The 22069-nt window shown below is 45.3% G+C and overlaps 1 protein-coding gene across 1 annotated transcript in view; it reads left to right on the top strand.

Annotated features, from left to right (window-relative positions):
- The window catches only part of LOC120843051, a 29268-nt gene extending 7949 nt beyond the window's left edge, over positions 1-21319 (top strand). Inside the window, exons 2-5 of the mRNA XM_040214258.2 lie at positions 4447-4462; positions 12797-12938; positions 19747-20128; positions 20900-21319. Coding sequence (XP_040070192.1) covers positions 4447-4462; positions 12797-12938; positions 19747-20128; positions 20900-21178 — 819 coding nt within the window. The 3' untranslated portion in view covers positions 21179-21319. The remainder of the gene's footprint in view (positions 1-4446; positions 4463-12796; positions 12939-19746; positions 20129-20899) is intronic.
- The last annotated feature ends 750 nt before the right edge of the window (positions 21320-22069 follow it).

The raw sequence follows: 22069 nt of genomic DNA, 5'->3' as shown, positions 1-22069 counted from the left end.
GGAAAGTTGCTGGCGCTGTGCATAGTCCGAAGGGCATCACCTTGAACTCGTACAGTCCATCCGGCGTGACGAAGGCTGTCTTCTCTCGGTCCCGTTCGTCGACCTCGATTTGCCAGTAGCCGCTCTTCAGGTCCATCGATGAAAAGTATCGAGAGTGGCGCAGCCGGTCTAGAGTGTCGTCGATGCGGGGGAGTGGGTAGACGTCTTTCTTCGTAACCGTGTTGAGCTGCCGGTAGTCCACGCAGAACCGAAGAATTCCGTCCTTCTTCTTAACCAGCACGACTGGAGAGGCCCATGGACTGCTTGAAGGTTGGATTATGTCGTCATTCAGCATCTCTTGAACTTGCTGATGGATCACCTCCCTTTCCTTAGCGGAGACTCTGTACGGCGATCGATGCACAGGGCGCGCGTCGTCCTCAGTAACGATGCGGTGCTTGGCAACCGCGGTCTGGCGCACCTTCGACGACGTCGCAAAGCAGTCGCGGTATTCGGCGAGGAGGTTAACCAGCTGACGCCGTTCAGGGTCCGGAAGCTTAGGGTCAATGTCGAGCTGCGCTGGCGACGTACTGTCTTGCTGGGGCGGCGAGGATTCGTCAGTGATCGCAGTGATTTCGGCGGGGTTTCGGAGTTTCTCGACGTGGCCCACGGCTGCACCTTTCGTGAGGTGTTGCGTTTCGTTTCGGAAGTTCGTCACGAGGGCCACAGTCCGCCCATCCTGAAGTTCAGCTACTCCCCTTGCGACGCCTATGCCTCTTCCCAGGAGCAATTGGAGGCTTCCCTCGAGAAGAACTTCGCCACAGGAAGCTTCATCGATCCCGACAAGTACGAAAACACTCGACCGCGGTGGTAGGTTTACGTGGTTTGCGAGGACTCGGACCGTGGGTGACGTCGCTTCGGGTTCCTCCGCTGGTGGAGCAGGTTTTCATAGCGTCAGCCGGTTTGTTCCGAGGTCGATGACGGCGCCATACTCGCAGAGAAAGTCCATTCCGAGGATAACGTCCCTCGAACAGTCTTGCAGAACGACGAACTTGACAGGGCACGTTTCACCGTGGATCTCGACGCGAGCAGTGCATCTCCCGACTGGTGTGATGAGATGTCCTCCGGCGGTTCGTATTTGGGGTCCTTCCCACGGTGTCATGACTTTTCGAAGGCCGCGGGAGAGCCTCCCACTCAAGACTGAGTAGTCTGCTCCGGTGTCCACGAGTGCCGATGCGTCGTGACCGTCGATGACGACGTTTAGGTTGTTGGACACCGTTGCAGGGGCGTCGTAGCGATGCGTGGCGTGGGGAGAGTGGGAGCGCTCCGGCGTTCTTGGAGGCTCTTTACGTCGGTCGTCTTCGGCAACTCCACCTCCAGGGGTTGCCGCGCCTAGTTTCCCCGGCGAGGAGCGAGGGGCGACAGGCTTTCACGTCGGGGTCGGTGCATCGGCGAAGCTGGACGTCGTGGCGATGGCGACCGGAACTCTCGGCGGGACGCAGGCTCGGGGGACTCGGGTCGTCGCAGGTACTCGTCGATCTCCCGAGGGCGTTCACCACACCGGGGGCGCGGGTCGTTTGGGTGGAATCCGCGCAGCCCGAGTCGTCGGTATGGGCATCGGCGGTACACATGGTCGGCTTCCCCGCAGTGGTAGCAGAGCGGGCGTCGGTCGGCCGTTCGCCACACGTCGGTCTTCCTCGACGGAACGTCGTGGACTTGTCCTTCCTGGCGTCGAGGATACTGTGGCATCGGAGGGTCTCGTCGGGGTGGCGCCGTGGTCTGGCGGTTAGCTTGCGGCGATCTTCGGGCCATGGCGGCGTAGCTCAAAGTAGGCTCCTCTGGCGTCGTCGTTTTGATCGGAATCTCAGGTTGGAAGGCTCGGTGGACTTCCTCTCGGACGACCTCGGCGAGCGACAGAGAGGACGAGCGATCCGTAGCGGGGAGCATCTTGCGGATTTCTTCCCGGACGACTTCACGGATGATGTCACGGATGCCTGGGAGGTCGGTACCAAGGTCGTATCTGGATGTCGCCAGAGTAGTCACGCCAGGGTGCCGCTCGTAGTGTCTGGCGCGTGCTAGTAGCGCACGCTCCATATTCGTCGCCTCTGTGACGAACCCGTCGACAGTTGTCGGAGGATTGCGAATGAGACCTCCGAATATCTCGCTTTTGACACCCCTCATCAGGTGTCGCAGCTTCTTCTCCTCTGTAGCCTGAGGATCGGCGCGGGCGCTCAGGCGAAGAACATCCTCAACGAAGCTGGTGATGCTTTCATTCAGACCTTGGGTCCTTGTTCGAAGGATGTCTTCGGCCCTCTCGCGTCGGTGTTGGCTGGTAAACGTCTTCACTAGCTCTTGCTTGCACACCTCCCACGAGGTTAAAGAAGCCTCGTGGTTCTCCAGCCAGTACCGTGCAGTACCTTCCAGCGAGAAGTAAAGGTTCTGCAAGCAGTGCTCAGCTGACCACCCGTTATGTCGGGCCACACGTTCATAATGTTGCAGCCAGTCCTCGATGTCCTCGTGGGTGTCTCCGTGGAAAGGCGTCGGAGTTTTTGGTGCGACGGGCAGGTATACGACGCTGGCGGTGGACGGGTTCTGGGACGACTGGCTGTCCATCGTTGGCCTCGTTGGCTGCTTAGTCTTGGGCGGTAGAGGTCCGAATTCCGGGTGTAGACCTTGGGTGCGACGACTGAACCGGATCTCGGAAGTGCTTTCGTCGGTTCTTCGCGGGCTAGGCGTCGGACTTGCACTGTGGGCCCTCGGAGGGGTACGCGGCAGGGGCATGCGGTACCCCGCACCTCCACCAAATGTCACGGGTGGTGACCAAACAAAAAACAGGAAATAAACAGAAAGAAATAAACGTTTAATGTGGCGAACTTGTGCCAAAAAAATAAAGAAGGAAACAGAAGAAAGCAGAGCGTCGCGGGCGTCGAAGTCGGCGTGTCAGCAGAATCGAGCGCTAGGGCGAGACTGACTCGACAGGGTCGCGGGCGGCCTCTTATCTAGAGTGCGCCGCTATCTCGAAGATTCGGCGAAAGCGGTTCGAGCGTCGCGTGATCGGGGCGAGAATGAACACGCACTTTCTAGAAAACAAAAGCAGGGATAAATGATAGAAGTTACGTGCGGTACATGAATAAACGGGAACTTTCTGGAGGACCGTGACCGAGCGTTGCTTTCTCAGCCTTGCGCGCGGCAATATGAAATAAATGACCCAGAAGAAAAAAATGTTCAACAACAATATTAGCGCTTTGATGATACCGAAGTGCAATTATTCAAGTTCTCCCCGCCGCCCACGTCAATAAAAAAAATTGTAGCAGGGTTTGATAGAGATTTAAAAGAATAGTGATTGTATATCTGCTCCGGCTCTATACTACTTTTTTTAGTTTATGCAAATATATCTAACTGTGTAACATCACGTGCATGTGCTAATAAAAAAAACTTATTATTCTTAGTGAGTACATTTCTTGGTTTTCAGACACAACATTTGGCACTTTTTTCATTTGTTTGCAAAATGTCAGATCTCACCAAAATACTTCTTTGCCTCAAAACAAAACTGACTGTATATATTCAGAGCATGATATTGCAGATCTAAATCACTCCAAAATTTTCAATATTTATCTTGTCATAAGCGCGAGAGAAAATATAATATTTTAGAATGCCCTTATTTATTTTAGTGGGGTACATTCTGCAATATACTGTTTATTAATAAAAAAATATGAAACATCTGGGAGCACAGCCATGTTTTTTTATCAAGATTACAAATGGTTCACCTAATAATCAACAAAATATTAATATCTAAAATAATGTCGGAGCATAATCCTTTTTTCGGACCCAAAGTTTGCTCGGGAGAATGACCCGATTCTTCGAGACAGCCATTATTTAGGCACGTATGCTGAGCACGCATTCAACATGATGGTTCCATTATCGTTTGGCGTTGACTCAGCTCTAACCGTATCGAGAACGAGTGCTGAGTCAGTGTTTGGCGAAGACTCGGATTCAGTTCCATGTTTCGTGCCCAAGTAATGGCGACAGTCAATGTTGCCTGGTGGCCTTTTGAAAAAGGCTCTGTTTGGTCGAGGAAGTAAACAAAACAAACATGGAGAACCGACGCCTTGCAACATTCATTTCACAACGCACATTCCTGGTCTTTCAAAACCATTATTTCACAAAATAGTTACAAAAACATTGATCAAATCGAATATGACAAATCGAATATGACAATATGACGAATACTTTAACATCAACTTGGCAAATACATTGCACGTGTGTTACGGTAGGCACCATTTATTTAAAAAAATAAAGCATTCCACATATTTTTGTTAAGTTTATTATCACAAAGAAAGCTTATATTCTGGATATATCACTTATATGGGCGCATGATTACTCGCAGAAACGTTAAATTTCTGCCATGTGTGTAAAATATAATATATATTATTCAGTTGCCACTACACTATCTTTTTTTATCAATTTCAGGCTTGGAAAGGTGAAGGTGAGTTATTTTTTTTTTCAATATTATTATTATAATCTATTTACATATTGCCACGCGCGTCGCAGAGTGAGCGCGTGCGCTGCCGAATTGTTACCATGCTTGGCTATCGCGCGCAGGCGCAAGGTTCGATTCCAAGGAACGGACTCCTCTTTTATTTATTCTTTCAACTTGACGTTCTCGTAAGCTCGCAAACCTTGCGCTCGATCGTGCTACTCCGGCGACCTTCGACGCCTGCGACGCTACCTCTTCGTATTTTTGTTTTCGGAACAAGTTCGGCCAAATTAAACGTTTAGTTTCTGTTCATTCGTCGCCTCATCAGCTGTTATTCGTGACAGTTGATGAGGCGATGATTCCGCCCAGATAATGTTCAACCGCAATGAAACTGCGATTTTTTATGCGTGTAAAGAGTTGAAGCAATATACGTAACGACACACCTTCGACTATTTCAGTCAAGAAAAATAATGAAAATCTCGCGCAAACTTTATTATGCGGAAAATTTAACACGTTAGACACTGACAGTCTAAACAACGCTGGGCGTGACCTATAATGTTTACGCGTTTTGATACGTGATTCTTCCTCCATCGTTCTTATATTCTAATGCCGCAACCTCATGGGCTGCTGAGCAATTACGATACTCTAAGAACCCGCTACGCCCTTTGTTTCTTAAGGTGTCAGTAACATATAGCTTGACTACTAGCTTCATCACATCCTAAGGAGTGTCATTTTTTTTTTTTTTTGGGGGGGGGGGGGGGGGGGGTTAGAGTGGACGCCTGTACCCGAAGACGATGGAAGTTCGCATCACCTTGCTGCTGTCGGAAAAGAGCTTCAAAGTTTCTTGGCAATTTTAAAATACCAAACAAGATTCTTTACAGTGAAGCTGTATATAACACGTTAATCGTTTTTTTTTTTTTTTTTTTTTTTTGTCCGTTGACGGTATGGCTGGCAGAAAACCATCGCCCGCGTTTTATCACCGTTCTAGCGCTCCTTATCATCTATCATTGACACTTTTTTTTCAATAAGCAAACCACAAAACAAGTGTGAAATGCACATGATAGATCATGAAGGCGCACGCGAACGATGACAAACACGTATCGCTTCCCGCATGCTTTTCTCGGGAAACAACGCGGTTGCATAAGCTTCCGTGGCAACGACAGAGGACAAAGTCGGGGTGACGTCACTAGCCCCGCTAACAACGTTAAGCACGTAGTGCTCCCCACATACGCTTCTCGGTAAAAAATGCGGTTGCATAAGCTGCCGCGGTAACGGCAGCGTACCAAGTCTTTCAGATATAAAAAAAAAATGTTTTGGTGCAGTGCATTTACTTTTCTTTCTTCAATCATTTGGCATAGACCCTTTTACTGTTTAAAAACGTGAACTGCCGCTTGCGTCCCAAGCGACTTCCGGTCGCGCCGTCTTTGCAAGCCTATTGAGCTTCCTTACGTCACCAGTGCTAGAAAGCATAAATGATACACGGACAACAAAGTTCGAGATTGAACGAGGGCTTTCGACTATACAATATTACATCTTGGAGGACGCGAGTTGTTTTACAAGAATATCCGGAACATTTTAGCAGATCTCGCACTCCTTCGTTCTTTTGGCGTTCAACTGGAGAATGGGTGGTTAAAGGTTTCATCTACATTTCAAGCAGCGGTGTTAAGGTGGCCTCTGCCCAGTCTTCTTCTGAACTGGTAGTTCTCTGGGACGTCAGAGACTGTAGCACCACCTGGTGGCGTTTGCAATAAAAAGGGTCTGCAGTGCAGTGGGCAATCGTTGCAGGGGATACCACAGCTTTGCTCTCCAACCACTTTCACAGCGTGTATTTGAGCCTAAACTTTTCTAATATTTTTTTTTTATTTAGATAAATCATGAATTCTTGTAAACATATTAAGATTCAGGTGGGTGTGACATTACGTTACTCAGCCCCGATTAATACATAACGTAATGTTAAACGAGCTTGCTTAAATGGTACGCTTTGTTTCAGCGTATGTCAGAGCAAAGTCAAAGCACATGTGATACAGATTTATTTATTTATTTACTCTAAAGGGCCCAAACGGGCATTACGTAGGGGGGGGGGGGGGGGGAGCGATAGTACAAAGTTTAATACAATTGGGTAAGTGACAATCAATAAACAATATAAATAAGAAGAACACTAGATGAAAACATGACACAAACCAACACTATATAAGTTGGTCCATATTACTTAAAGAACTAATGAACATATGGGGTGAAGTGATTAACGCGATTTCTCTGGGCAGGCTGTTCTATTCGGAGATGGCAAGAACCAGAGGGGAACTCTCGAACAAGTTAGTGCGGGCAAAGATGGGCGATACTTTAAAGTAATGATCAACGCGAGACGAAACACGATGAGCGGGCTGAATGAATGAGGTCCTGTACGGAGATGATCCATGATAGAGCTCGTGGAAAAATGACATGGGAGCAATACATCTTCTGTACTGCAGTTGGGTTAGGTTGAGGTTACGTTTTATGTTAGACACACTGGAAGTACGGGAGAAGTCGCGGGTTATAAATCTTGCAGCTTTATTTTGAAGTGCCTCAATATGGTTGGTTAAGTAAAGCTGATGAGGGTGCCACATGATGGATGCATATTGCAACTGTGACCTGACGAGGGTAGTATAGGCGAGGAGTTTGGTTTCTTTGTTAGCTTGAAATAAAGAGCTTTTAAGAAAACCAAGAGTTCTGGAAGCTTTGCGGATTACACGTTCAATATGAAGGTTCCATGATAAGTTAGCTGTTGGGTGGACGCCGAGGTATTTAATCGACGTAACGTTTTCAATGCGGTCCTCTCCAATCATGTACGCGCGATGAGTGGTTTGTAATTTCATTGTAAAACTGACAGCTTTAGTTTTGTTAGTGTTTATTTGCATTAACCATGCGGTACACCATCGCTGGACAATGTCTAGGTCCCGTTGGAGTATGCGAAAATCCAGGGGGTTAGAAATGACCCGATAAATGACCCAATCGTCCGCGAAGAGACGTATGGTAGATTGAATGTTTGGGTGAAGGTCATATATATATATAAAAGAAACAATACCGGACCGAGGACAGAGCCCTGAGGGACGCCAGACTTCACCGGCAAAGGGGAGGAGACACACTTGTTAATTAAAGCAGATTGAAAGCTGTTTGTTAAAAAAGCAGTTATCCATTGAATAACGAAAGCGTTTATATTCATAGTTTCTGATTTGTATATTAGTCTGTTATGGGGAACCCGATCAAAATCTTTAGCAACATCAATAAAAATAGCATCGGTATTACGAGAGGAGTGAACAGCAATGTGAAGGTCAGTAATCAATTCAAATAGTTCTGTTTCGCAGGAATGACCGCGTTGAAACCCATGATGATTTGAAAAAATAAGGCTGTTTGAAGATAAGTAGGTCATAATCTGTGATGAAAGTATATGTTCTAAGATTTTATATGAAACGGAAGTGAGCGATATGGGTCTGTAGTTATTGAAATTATTTTTATCTCCGGCTTTGAAAATTGGAATGACATGAGCGAGTTTCCAGTCATCAGGTAGTTGACCACTGGAGAGGGATCGTTGGAACAGCCTGCGCAGTAGAACTCCAGATGTGTGTTTGGTTAATTTTAAAAGCTTAGTTGATATTCCGTCGGGACCTGGGCTAGAGTTAGTTGGCAAGCGAACAATGGCACACTCAACTCCGTAACTAGAAATGACAATATCGTTCACTATATTTTCGGTAAGTGAGGAAATAAAAGTAGGATGTGGAAACACGTTTTCCTCAGTAAAAACACTGCTAAAAAAGTATTAAAACTAACAGCTAATTGATGTGAAGTTTGTACTGATCCGTCGTCACAAATAATACAAGGTAATACTGGAGTTGGCTTTGGATTTATTACGTTCAAGTGCTTTTTTGCGCCAGATCGAAGCATGTTTGAGACAGCGTCATCGAAAAAACGTTGCTTGGCATTTTTTATTATGTTTTTGTAGAATACTTAGTGAGCATGATAAATGGTTCAATTGTGCTGACTGTGTGAAAGCACGGCACAAATATACAGACGTTCCTTTCCTTTTTTTTTGTAGATAGCGTTTAATTCTCGTCGTAAACCACGGCTTGTGCAGGCTAGGGGCGATTTTTATAGTGGGTGCACATACAGCCTGCGCCTCCAGTTACTTATCCCAAAAGGATCCAATTGTCGTTTAGACACCGTTCATCAAACCCACTCAGGAATGTACGAGAAAATTCACTTAGTACAGAATACAAAGTTTCCGTGTCAACTCTCTTATAATCCAAAATTTCTTTGTTAATGTGGTCCCGTTTGTTTACAGTCAGGACAAAAGCGCAGTGGATAATACAATGATAACTAATTTTGTCGATGACGCGTACAGATGCATGCACGGGATGGGTGGTGAAAATTAAGTCTACAACTGCATCTTCAAGAGTAGGCGTGGTAATCATTTGCTGCATATTAAATTAGTCGGCCATTTCCAACAATTTCCGGCACTCATTTTAGGGAGGGGCATTCATCGGACACTGCACATGCAGCCCAATCAATACCGGGGTAGTTAAAATCGCCAGCTAATATGAGAGGGCAGTGAGGGAATTTAGAATGAACTTCGTTCATAACTGTATTTATATTTTCAATAAAGTCGGCTGGAGGAGCTAGGGGGCCTGTAACACACCCCGATTAAACACGTCTGAAAAGATAGTTAAACGGCAATCCATAAAATTTCGAGAGAGCTATGAAAGGAAAGCAAAGAGGATGGAATGGTGTTTCTGACAGCTGCCATATCTCCGCCTCCCTTGGTACCAGTTCGATCTTTGCGATAAATAGTAAACGAGTTAGCGAGAGACAGCTCTGATTTCGGAATTATCGAAGTAAGCCAGGTTTCTGTTCCCAAAACAACATCAACAAAACAAGAGTCAATACAAGCCATCAAGTCATCTTGCTTCGGCAATAGACTGCGGAAGTTGGCTACCAGGAAAGAGAGCGGGCCAATCTGCGTAGTGGGGCAAGAGTTTGTTTTATACTTATTTTGAGGTCATGGGCGGTGGTCTATCCTATTGCCTCGGGAAATTGAGATAACCTTATCACTGTTTGCATCGTAGGAGTAAGCAACATCGTTCAATGTAAGCTCATCGTATGATAGTCGGAATCTATTTGAACCTCGGTTTTCTTTGCATCGTCACGAAGTTTCTTGCGGGCATGCTGCACACTGGGGCGGAAAATCCTCTTCAATCCAGAATTTAGGGGAAATCAGGTTTTTCAACCTGGGAGCATTGCTTAAAGGGAAGCTACGGAGCTTCTTGGAAAAAATGAGTTAGAAGTGAATTCTAGTGTATTTTTACCCCGTGAACCCGAATACCCAAACCATTTGCTGCGTAAGTATTGTTAAACGCGAGAAAAACGCGAAAGACAGTCGCTGTCCGTGACGTCATCGACGGCTCTTTTGGCTGCCCAAGGCTAGGGGGGCGGGGCTTCAGCCCTATATTGAAATTGCTCTTGTGGCTCTCCGGCGCGTCGCATTGAAATATAATTTTGATATCTGTTATTCTAAAGGCCAAATGAACGTAATTCAAGCGTTTTTTCTCAAATGTAGAAGTGCCCCATCTTCCCTTTAAGACCTTGCACTTGCATTTGTAACTCAGAAATTTTATAACTCTCGGCCTATTTGTCCCAGCCCTAGGCCGCCCAATCCGGTACGCGCGCTCGATTTCACCGGAGGTGATGTTTAGATGGGTTGAGAAGAACACGTGAACGTTTTTCTCTGAGTCGTTCCAGGTTTCGTGTTCTTGTTCAGGTAGGTCTTTCGTTATTAGGTTATTTCTACGAAGACGATTGTTCAAGTCGTGAACGACACCAATTACATGTTCCATTCTGTGTTGCCTGGTGGTGTTGCCTTTGATCTCTGTTTTGAGCTTAGAAACCGTCAGATTCAGAGATTTCACTTCCGCTTTTAAGTGAGTAACCTCGCGAAGAGATTCTTCAAGATACGACACATGCCGTGATATGTCTGTAATTCCTGCGTTAATGCCCGCTAGTGTAGCTGTAGTTTCTCTCTGGTCCCTTTCGTTCGAAGAAATGCCACCCTGAAAGGACTCTAGGACCAGATCCTTCTTGTCAGATCCCGGATTAGCCTCAACATCTCCCGCGCAAAGCAACAGTTGCGCAATGCATAATGACAGAAGCAGGATTTTCGCGCTGGGACACACTGATTTGACGTTCAAAACATGGCGCTGCGAACTAAAGGGACGATTACTTTTTCGCGGAACAAAACATCCAATACCAACTCTGTACGTGCCCTAATCAACCCCCACGACAGTACAAAGGAATCACAGATATTCACACGGATTTGCAGGGATTTTCGGACACAAAAACTTGAAGAATATTTTGAAACAAAAGGAAGATTTAAGTTCTGTTCACTCAAAGGAACAAGCCAACATAGTAGGGTGTACACCTGGCCGCTAATCCCTCGTCTGTGAAGGACGACAGTCCTCTTGAGCACTGAGACGTCTTGTCCACCAGATGTAACTTCTTGTGTGATTCTAAAGTCGACAAACCGGAGCCAGGCACGAGCCGAGCTTGACGAATGGTGGAAAGGGCGACGGCACGAGGCAGATCAAGATGAGTTGACGCTATAACGAAGGAACAAGCCAGCTTAGTAGGACTTGGCCGCCAAATCCCCACACATCCTTACCCTTCACAGAAGAGTAAGAAAAAGCACATGGCCAAAGCACATTCACGGCGCTTTATTAGTTTGGCGGGGATTAACATGTACCGACAAGAAAGACAAACACCGTGACATTGAGTTTTAGGTCCGTCTTGATTGGACTCGGTCTCGTAGTATAGGCTGCACTTTCACCTACGGCGAAATGCAGTGCAGTATTTAGAAATGTTCATACGCCAGGCGCGAATAAAAAAGTAAAAAAGAAAAAGAGACAGAACGAATTGTCCGCTGGCAACTCAAAGTTTATTCTGAAAAAAAGAAAGAGATACAAACACGGCACTTCTATTCCGGATGAGCGTGCACATTCCTAAGGTCCTTGTCAACGAAGGCATGACTTGGCGAGTGCAGAACACGTTAACGTCGCTTTCCAACCAATAAGATTTGCGACGCTAGCTGATAAGAACGCGGAAGAACGAATCAAGGGGCAAGCAGTCACGCCGTGCATTTTTTTAAGCTGTCGCCGAATAGTACATGGTATAATGACATTATTATGTAATTCTCATTTCCGAACTCGAGGCCACGCTAACAAAATAAGCACCGGAAACAAAATGACAAAAAAAAAATCAAAATGCAAAACAAAAAAAATGCCAGCTCGTTTTTTAGCAGAAGTATTGAAGGTTGGCTTACACAAAGGGACTCCTTCTACTTTTATACCGGGTGATATTTCTTTTTAATCCAAACAGTCTTTTTTCAAAAAAGAAAAAAAAAAAACGAGGTGTATTTACTGCTACGTTATACGTTCACTATACGTTTTCTAAGCTCGGCGGACGTTCGAGGGGAAACAACCGTCACTGTCTGGAGAGCAACTAACTAAAATGCGTTAATTATCTTTTAATTAGTGCAACTATAGTTATGGTTTCGATTACAAACTTACTGAGGTCATCAAAAACCACTGAATCAACTCTTTTTGGAACGACTTGAAGCTCGTGGGATAGTCGGGGGCGAGCCAAAGTTACCACTCGGGAAGCAGGCGCAAAGCTAGCAGTGGCAGAACGCAGATGATTAGTTCGTTATCGCGTTCCGCCACTGCTTGCTTTGCCCCTGCTGCACGAGTGATAATTTTGGCGCACCCCCGACTTTCCCACGAGCTTCAAGTCGTTTTAAAAAGAGTTGATTCTGTGGTTTTCAATAACGCTCATTAAGTTTGTAATTGGAACCATAAGTTTATTTGCACCAATTAAGAAGTAAATTAACGAGCTTAGTTAGTTACTCACCAACCTGTGACGGTTGTTCGCCCCTCGAGTATCCGCCAAGCTCAGGAAACCTATAGCGAAAACGGCATTCAGGTAGCAGTAAAGACGCTTTTTTAAAAAAAAAATCTGTTTCGAATAAAAATTATAACCCGGTGTATTATGCGTCAACTAGCCTTCTTGATGGAGGGTCTATTTCAAATGTAGAGCCGTGTCGCTTGCTCCTGCCCTTTGTATCCCTTTGTCCTCGTTTTTGTTCGCGTTGTCTTTATTTAGCATGGGCGTTCACCAACCTGACCAACATTATTTTCTGGTGTGAATATCGAGTTTCATTTTTTTTTCTTTAGTTGATACTTGAGTTTTTATATTAAGATACATTTGTGAGCAATTTAAACCTGACCACCTCAACCTGCTTAATCGCTTTGCTTCTCTCTGCAGAGAACACACCGGAGGTCTTCAATCTCGAGGATGCGTTGAAGAAGTTCGTTGGCGTTTTTAGAAGAGTCTACAAAACTCAAGTGAAGTGGACTGATTTGTGGTCGAAGCGCCAGGAAATGAAAGATCTCTTCGCAACTCCAAAGTAACTGAAACTCAGGCTTAACTTTCGCACAATTGGAAGTATATTACGAAATTTTTATTCTACATAATGTATTTTAATGCGAAAGCATTAACTGTTCTATGGAGCGAACCGACGTCATCAGCTTTGAAACCACGCCTAACGTTGGCCAAACGGCGCCTAAAATCCATTTTCCCGATTGAAGTCCATTTCTGATGGACTATGCTCCCATTGGCAGGCGCGCGTCATCAAGGAACGAGGCCCCCATTGGCTCTCGTGCGGCGTAAGCTTAAAAAAGAATCCACCAGAGAAGCCCTTTCTATTGCGGCGCAGCGCTCGCAGCGGCGCGGCCGCCGGTAAAGGCTCTGTTATACTCCGACGTAACGCGTGCGCGCGCGCGTGCGCGTCATAGCGACGTCACGTCGGCGAAAACCCGACGCTCTATACTCCGGCGTCGTGGCGTAACCGACGCGATCGGCGGCGTTCGACGCAGCCTGACCACCTCGACGCCAAAATGGAGCATGCCGTATTCCGCGCCGGCCGCGCCGGCGACGCCGGACCAGGATGCATCACGCGCTGGCTCTCGGCAGCCCTCGCGCGGGAAGCGCGGCGAATACGAGCAATAGCAGACGACGGGAGCACTTCGTGTGGCGCCATGTTCGAAGAATCGGACTCGGTCGGGGGTCGAGATGCTGATCGAGGGAATTCGTCCTCACCTGTGTTTCTACGACACGAGGAAGCTTGAGTACCGTAGACCGTGCGCTTGTCAAAGATGTAGCGTATAAACATTTACCACCTACGCTTGCGGCGGAGGCGGTGCACCAACAGTGCAAGCGCGAGTTTTCGTCGGGCAAGGTACGTCCACGCCATCGCTCGAACTTGGCGCTCAAGAAGCGCGAGAATTCTCGTCTGCTATTCGAAATGAAAAAGAACCGGAAATGGCGCACTCTCGCAGGAAGCACGCCGCCCTCGTGGCCAGATTCTGCGCATGCGCCGCGCTGACGACCCACCGACGCACAGCCGCGGGAGTCGCCACGGCCGCCGGAGTATAAAGAGGGCGAATTTTTGACGCACGCGGCGTGACTGACGTGACGTAGCCGACTTCGGCCAGCGTTCGCCTGCGCGCGCGTTACGTCGGAGTATAACAGACCCTTAAAGGGAGGGAGCGGTGGCGGCGGAGCCAGAGCCCGCCCGGGCAGACTCCGTAGAGGTCGCACGGCCGAGCTCTTCCTAAACGTGGCCGTCTACGCCAATGCGCCGCAGACGAACTAAGAGAGCGGAAGAATGATTTTATTTATTTATTTATTTATTTATTTTCATACTCTCAATGCCCGGAGGCTCTACAGAGAGGAGTGGGTGGTACAGATGTAATCGTTGGCAAGCTTCTTGAAGTATGTGACGTCCTGGATGGACACGATGGAGGCAGGGAGGTGGTTCCATTCGCTAGATGTTCTTGGAATAAAAGAGTCAAAATAGATGTTCGTATGACATGTCGCGTGCCAACCTTACACTGGTGATCGTGACGAGGTGACACATATGACGGATGAAAAAGTAGTTGATCTTTTAGAATTGGATTAGAATAATACACTTTATGGAAAAGACAAAGACGAAAGTATTTACGGCGTAAAGCAAGGTCAGGTAAGTCCAAAGTTGTCTTCATTGATGAAACACTAGCAGTACGAGAATAATTAGAAAGGATAAAACGGGCTGCTCGGTTCTGGACTGATTCGAGAATGTGTGATAATGTTACATGACCCGGATCCCAAACGGAACAGGCGTATTCGAGTTTTGGCCTGACTAAGGCTTTATATAATTGCAGTTTGACGGGAAGATTAGCGGAACGAAAATGGCGCCGCAAAAACCCAAGCATACGATTAGCATTATTAGAGACATAGTCAACGTGCATGTTCCAGGAAAGGTTATGAGTTATGTGAATACCAAGATACTTGTATGAAGCAACAGCATCTAATGGTATATCATTAAGGATGTATATGGCAGGGTCAGTGTTTTTAGAGAGTCGCGAAACACGCATGCTTTTACATTTAGTAACGTTAAGCTTCATTAGGGATTCAGCGCACCAAGAAGAAACTACGTCAAGGTCTGACTGTAGTATAGCACACTCTTGGGCATTAGTAATTACGCGATAAAGTACACAGTCATCCGCGAACAATTTAATAGAGGAGACAATTTGCGATGGGAGGTCGTTAATGTAGACTAAAAACAAGAGAGGCCCTAGGACAGATCCCTGTGGTACCCCGGACGTTACAGGAGTAGTAGAAGAATTATGCCCATTGACAGAAACATATTGTGAGCGGTTAGATAAAAAAACATTTAATCCAGCCCAAGATGTTAGGATCGATATTAAGTTTACTCAGTTTCAAGAGAAGTAGGTCGTGCGAGACAGAATCGAAAGCCTTAGCAAAATCTAAGAAAATGCAGTCAACTATTAGCCCGGCATCAATGGCAACCATCAGGTCATTAGTAAACGATACGAGCTGTGTTTCACAAGAAAAAAATTTTCGGAACCCGTGTTGACAATTAGTAAAAAAAGAATTGGACTCGAGAAAGGCAACAAGGTGAGAGTAAATGATATGTTCAAGCAATTTACACGGCACACTAGTCAATGATATGGGCCTGTAGTTAAGTGGGGAGTGAGCAGTACCTGATTTATGCAAAGGAACCACCTTCCCTACCTTCCAATCGTTGGGTAACGTGCAACACTGCAAAGACTGTGAAAAAATTTCGGAAAGAATCAAAGATGAATAGGTGGCGGTGCTCTTCAGGAATTTTGAGTTGATTCCGTCAATCCCAGCACACGCAGAAATTTTAAGCTTCTGGATTAAACAGTCGACACCAAATGAATCAATACTAACAGGAAACATAGGACTATAATTAGGGCTGAAAACAATGGAGTAACAGGTAGGAGTCGTGTGGGAAAAATAAGAAGCAAACACATTATTCAGGATATTGCAACAATCGTTTAGATCTACAGGAACATTATTCGCATCACAAAGCTCAACCGCACTGGATCTACTACCGCTGACCACGCTCCAAAACTTTCGTGGGTTATCTTTTAAAAGAGAAAAAAGTGTACACTGATAAAACTCCTGCTTTGATTGTGCGACAGCTTGTTTATATTCCGTATCAGCAGCTTCGTAAGCGTCCCAGCGCTCAGCACTTTTTGTTAATTTTGCGCGCCGAAATACCCGTTTCTTTTTATTTCGCAGACGCTTAAGGCGTGCGTTAAACCAAGGTGCCTGTGAATTAGAGCGGATGCGCTTCAGAGGGATGTACTGGTCAGTTAGGTCACTCACTTTTTGCTTGAAGAGAGACCAATTTTCTTCAACCGTTCGCGTATGAAAACGTGAGATGTAATCAGTTAGAAACGTGTCTAATTCATTATTAATTAAAACAAAATCGGCATTTTTGTAGTCACGAATAATCTTAAATGCTTTATATGAGGAAGCAGATGCCTGCAGGTCGAACTGAATAACACAATGGTCACTTAAACCTGGTAAGTATGTTAAGGGAGACACAAGCTCAGGGGTTGTGGTGAGAATGAGGTCTAATACATTGGAAGAATGAGATGAACATCGTGTAGGCTCTTGTACAAGTTGCTTTAAATTAAAATCAAGACAAAGGCTTAGAAACGAAAGAACCTGCAATGAGTGATCACTTACTGTGGGGGTGTCACTTTTCCAGTTAATCGTGGGAAAATTAAAATCCCCCAGAAGAAGCAAAGACGAAGAAAGAAAACGTACTACCAATCTATTTAAGACATCGTGAAGCTCAGAGCAAAATGTACTAGACGAAGCGGGGGGTCGATAGCAGGCGCAAAAAATAAAATCCTTGTTTCTGACATGTACACGGGCACACACGAACTCTATATATAATGATAGGTTAAGTGGTATAACGCTCGATATTATAGAATCACGAACAGCGATAAGAACACCGCCACCTGAGCGCGAGTCACGATTGAAACGATAAAATTTGTACATACCTTCACACTCAAAAATTTCACTGTCAGCAATTTTACTAGAAAGCCACGTTTCGGTCAGGATAACAATATCAGCTGTACACGTGTCGATAAGAGATGACAAAGCGTCGCGTTTGTTGCACACGCTTCGCACGTTGGAATACAATATTGAGATAGCGTTAGTCGCCGGGCCTTTACATAGTTATGTTGATGACGCGTGTGAATTATAATTGCTTGGACCAGGTGCGGAAACTGCGTTATCGGTGCCCGGTTGCGGAGCGGAAACTATTATTGGCACCCGGAGGGAGAGACGCGGCGTTGTTAGCTTCACGAGCGTGACTAGGAGTCACTTCGCAAACACAATCTGTTACAGGGCAGTAAGTATACACCTTTTGATTAACGTGCAGCCTGTTTAGTTTGAGCGAGAACCTCTGACCGGTGCCTTTACCGAAATCGATTAACTTTTTACGTAACTGCCGCGTAGCCGGACAGAAATCCTCGCTGACTGAAATTCCTGTTCCTTTCAACTTAAAACGCTGAGAAAACACATTCGCCTTGAATTTAGAGGAAGAGAATTTAACAATTATTGGCCGGCATTTATTAGTTGAGTATGAGCCTAATCTATGAGCACGGGATATTGCCTCGCCAGGTAGATCTAGTCCTAATATTGTGGAAAGATTATCGCGGATATGAGATTCTGACTGCAACCAGTCTTCGGAAAGGGTGTCGGCGATACCGTAGAAAAGTAAATTGTCACGACGGGATCTATCTTCAAGCTCATTAAGTCTTGAATTCAGAACGGTAGTTTCGCCTCGGACGGCCTCACTAACAACATTAGACAGTTCAGTAGGATGCTTTGGCACATCTAGTAATTCTACAAGTGATTCGACTGCTGCAAGTCTTGAATTGATGTCTAACACTTTTAGTTCTAGCTGATGCTGGTTATCCTTGACCTGATTTAGCATGTCAACCATTTCGGTATGACGCGCATCGTTTTTAGAAGACTGTTCAGCAATGGCAGCCAGAATATCAGCGTTAGTGATAGGGCCGGGGTTTAATTCAACGTCCCCAGACAACAAAAGTAACTTAAAAACGTGAACACACATATAAGCAATTCTAACAAAAACCAGGGGGCACTGGAGGAGCAGCAGAAAGCCATTACAGGGTCGTTTAACGTGAAAAGATGGGTATTTACGAACCTGCAGAATGAAGCAGAAGGGATTTTGAAGCGACCGCATAGCCGCCGCTCCTCTGTGCCCACTGAAAGCGTCCTGCGGTGACCAGGCGCTTAAATTCGCAGAGAATCCTGCTGTCGTTGACGATGATGCTGGCTTGGTGAAGGGGAGGGACGAAACTGTGGCATCGAACACGGGCGCGATGTCGTCACCGATAGCCGCCAGGAATACAGTGCATGATGACGGTGCAGAGATGGTGGCTGGCTGTCGAGGAGGAGGTAGCCCTGTCCCAAGGAAGGCCAAAATCTGCAGAATGAAGCAGAAGGGATTTGGAAGCGACCGCATAGCCGCCGCTCCTCTGTGCCCACTCTCATGCTTTCGCATTCACAGCTCATAACAAATTCATGCTTAGGTGGCCTCGAACCTTTTTCATTTTTTTTTTTTATTCTGGTTTTGCAACACGGTGTTATGAACATAGCGAAACAGCAGTCGGGTTTTTCCTATATGATATTCAGATCGAGTGATTCGGCCACAACATCGAAGCACCTGATTTTTGTTTTCCACTGAAACCAACAACAAAAACAAACATGTTAAAGCTCCCTAATATGAGGCGAGCTAACATTTTACCGGAAAAAAAAAAAAGCCCACTGGAATGGAGAAACTCAGCAGGAAGAGACAGATCTGTAACTCAGAGAACGTTTGACTGTTGTAGACTTAAAAATGTAACATATACCGATAAAACAATTTGCGTGCCGATATTCCTACGGCGTAAGGAACACTAGTTTTGTCTTGCCTCCCCCCCCCCCCGCGTATTGCCAGAGAGTGTGATATTGCCGTGCGCGCTTCCCTCTTGGCCAGCTAATCGCGCGATTACTGATCGACGGTTTATTGATGGCTGCTTTAGTTTAAAAATGTATTTGGTCACCGACAAAGTGAAAATAGCAGGGCGCGTCTTCCGAATGCGCGCGGCCTCCAGTAAGCGCCTCACGCCTTTCACCGTGCTTTGACTGCGTGCGCGTGCTCGAGGTGCACGAAAATCCGAAGCATAGTCGAGGGTAGGAAGCTCGCACTGGAGGCGGGACAACTGAAGCTCTCTCTCCTACTCTAGCTAACACAGTTCCTTAGGCCAAAATTACGTTTTTGTCTGGACAACTTGGGCTTTACAAGCGCAAAGTAGTATAAGAAGAGCCAAACTTCACCTTCTCTGGCTAGAGTCTGGATTTCTTGGCCCTAAATCTCCAAACAAGTGCACAAGTTGTGCTTTACTGTCGGTAATTTGGCTGTCATCTGACATCTTTGGCTCTAAATCGCCAAACAATTGGCAGGCGTATAGGATTCACTTCTTGTTATTCGCTCTTTATCTGGCAACTTTGGGCCTAAATATTCAAATAAATGCTAGAATTTTGACTTCGATTCATATGTGCACATCGTTTGGCTCAGGTCTGGTGCTTGGGTAGCAATTATATGGCAAGCAAAAAAAAAAGCCATAGAAACTTCAAAGGAAATTGGTCAGGCGTTAACTAACGCCTTCAACTATAACCGTACAAGGCCGAAACTATAGGCCCCTAAGATTGCCACGCTTGTGCCAAGTTCTGCGTTTCTCTGACGTGCTACATGGGGCCGTTTTTACCTTGTCAATGACTGTAATTGAATTGTTTTAAATATGTCTTTTGTTTCAAAGATTTCAAATAAGTGTCCAAAGCGGCCCGATAACAATTGGTGAGCTAAAAGCAAAGGAGAAGATCAGCACTCTTCTGTACGCAAACCTCTATGACAATGAAGCGAATGCAAGTCAAACGTATACCGTCACGCATTCTACCAGTCGCAAAGAAAAATCATCTTACACGGTTAAACTAGGATTCAACCTCGGCCTTGTGTTGTCGGGAGGTCTGACATTCGAAGAAACACTAGGAGTGAGTGGCAGCGTCGGAATTAAGACCGAAAGAGAAACTGCCAAGACAGACTCTAAAACGACGCTCAAGACGTTTTCGGTCGCCACGGGTGTCACCGTTCCTCCTAACAGGACCGTTCAAGTGGAGTGGTACGCCACCACCACCCAAAAAGTACGTGATTTGCGATTTCTATCCATGGTGCCACTGCCAACTTTCTATTTTCGGGGAAAGTAGAAATGCACGTTCTGCCTCATAAATGTTGACGATATCCATTAGTTGCACTAAACATTCTGAGTTGTTTTGTAGGTTGTTGTTTTGTTTCATCATAGCCGCTTTGTTTTACCCCTCTTATATGTTTGTCTGATCAACTTTGTTGAGCCCCTTATTATCAGTTTTCCCTTTGTGATACTTTCCTGTATAGAAGTCTAATATGTTTTAATCAAAGCGAATAATTGTTGTTGACGCTATCTGTGCGAAACGCGATTTAGCTGCTCTGGGTAATATTTCACAATAAAAATTTGTTTCCAGTTGTTTGTAAGAGAGGTAACGCGTGATCAATATGAATGTTGTGAGGCAAGCGTTTGAAGCAGTTTTAATTGAAAAACTAATATTTCGAAATAGGTAAGCTCTTGTTTGCTATGTCTTGGAAAAAATGTAACGATATTATCACTGCGTGTGTTGCTATGCCATTGCATATTTTGACTAAGACTGGAAGACCTCCAGTACACCAAGTATTTTTATAAAATTAAGAAGCTCATATTTGATGTACCTCACTTTTACGGGAAAAACCTCCTTGAGCATTACTGTAACACCCAACGCCGGTTGAAAATGGCCAGGTTCTTTTCGAGATACCGACGTATTTTGTAATGACGCGACCAACTGATTATTCATGCTTTATTGACTGCTCTTGTTATTTTGTTACGCTGCTCTTGTTATTTTCAGGATTATGTGTGGCGCCGTAAAGTGACCATCAGTGGATATTTTGCTATGGGGCTCGCGACCCCCTTGAAAGACACCAGCGTGTTTGTCATTCCAGTGACTTACCTCGCCCTTGTCAACCCCGCAATGACAGTAGTAGGCGACAGGCACGTGCAATTTGAGGCTTCTGGCATATTAAGAAAAATCACCGTGCCGGAATCTGACATCTACACAACGGATGTGACGGGCACTTTAAAGGACAAAATAACGACGATTTCTGGAAGGTCTCGGATTGTTGGGTAAATGTTAGAAGCAGGCGGGCGCTTTCGACATATTAAAGCGGTGCTCCCAAGTCCGCAACGACAATACTGGTGGCTTCTGTGCTCAACATCGCGACGAAGATATGCCGTTTAGGCGTGTGTCAAGATTCTTATTTTTTCTTTACTTTTTTTTCAATAAAAAAAAAAAAAATGTGTGCGTGTGTGCATAATGCAATATTTATCTCGCAAAATGTAGCTTGCAACAAAGAAAACATAAAGTGTAAGTTTGGGAATTATTAAAATCATGGTTCTACGCAATCTTGGCTTCTGAAGTTTTTTTCAATCAAGTGGCATTCTCCATTTATAGAAGGAAGAAGGAAATGTTTAATTTTGTGTTCACGTCTTCTCTTTCAAATTGGTGCATGCATATTTTGCCATATTTATTGAAATAGTGTTTTTTTATGAAAAGGCAAAGTGTTGTAACTCGTGTTTCGCGTGGTAACTCAGCAACAAAGTTATAAAACAGATTCCCGTAGACCTAAAAGTTCAACAAAAACTAACACCAGGGCTCAATGCCAGGCGCTACTTCATAAAAAGTATGTTTGTACAATAAAAAAGATTAGAATTCGCATTTCACGAGATTTACGTTAATTTCTAGTTTAAACGATAAAACTATTTTATGTTTTAAATATTTTATGGAGTACCAAGTTGTTCAATGTTATGAAAACCTGCGTTCGGGTTAAAGTAAAAACTTATCTCCGGGCGATTATTAAATAATGTTTCAATCAATCTCCATTTGCGTAAGGACTCAAGTGGGATTCATTCGATTAAGTATCTTCGTTTTCCACAAGAGTCGGATGTGTGCATCTTTGATTTCAAAATTAGGCGAACCTATCGTTGAGCGTGAAATTGAAGCTCGCGTGGCAGAGACGGT

Source organism: Ixodes scapularis, unplaced genomic scaffold (genome assembly GCF_016920785.2).
Source record: "Ixodes scapularis isolate PalLabHiFi unplaced genomic scaffold, ASM1692078v2 PGA_scaffold13__105_contigs__length_92229423, whole genome shotgun sequence".
Taxonomy (NCBI): Eukaryota; Metazoa; Arthropoda; class Arachnida; order Ixodida; family Ixodidae; genus Ixodes; species Ixodes scapularis.
Note: the sequence above shows the minus strand (reverse complement) of the source record. Positions and strands in the feature narration are given on the sequence as shown.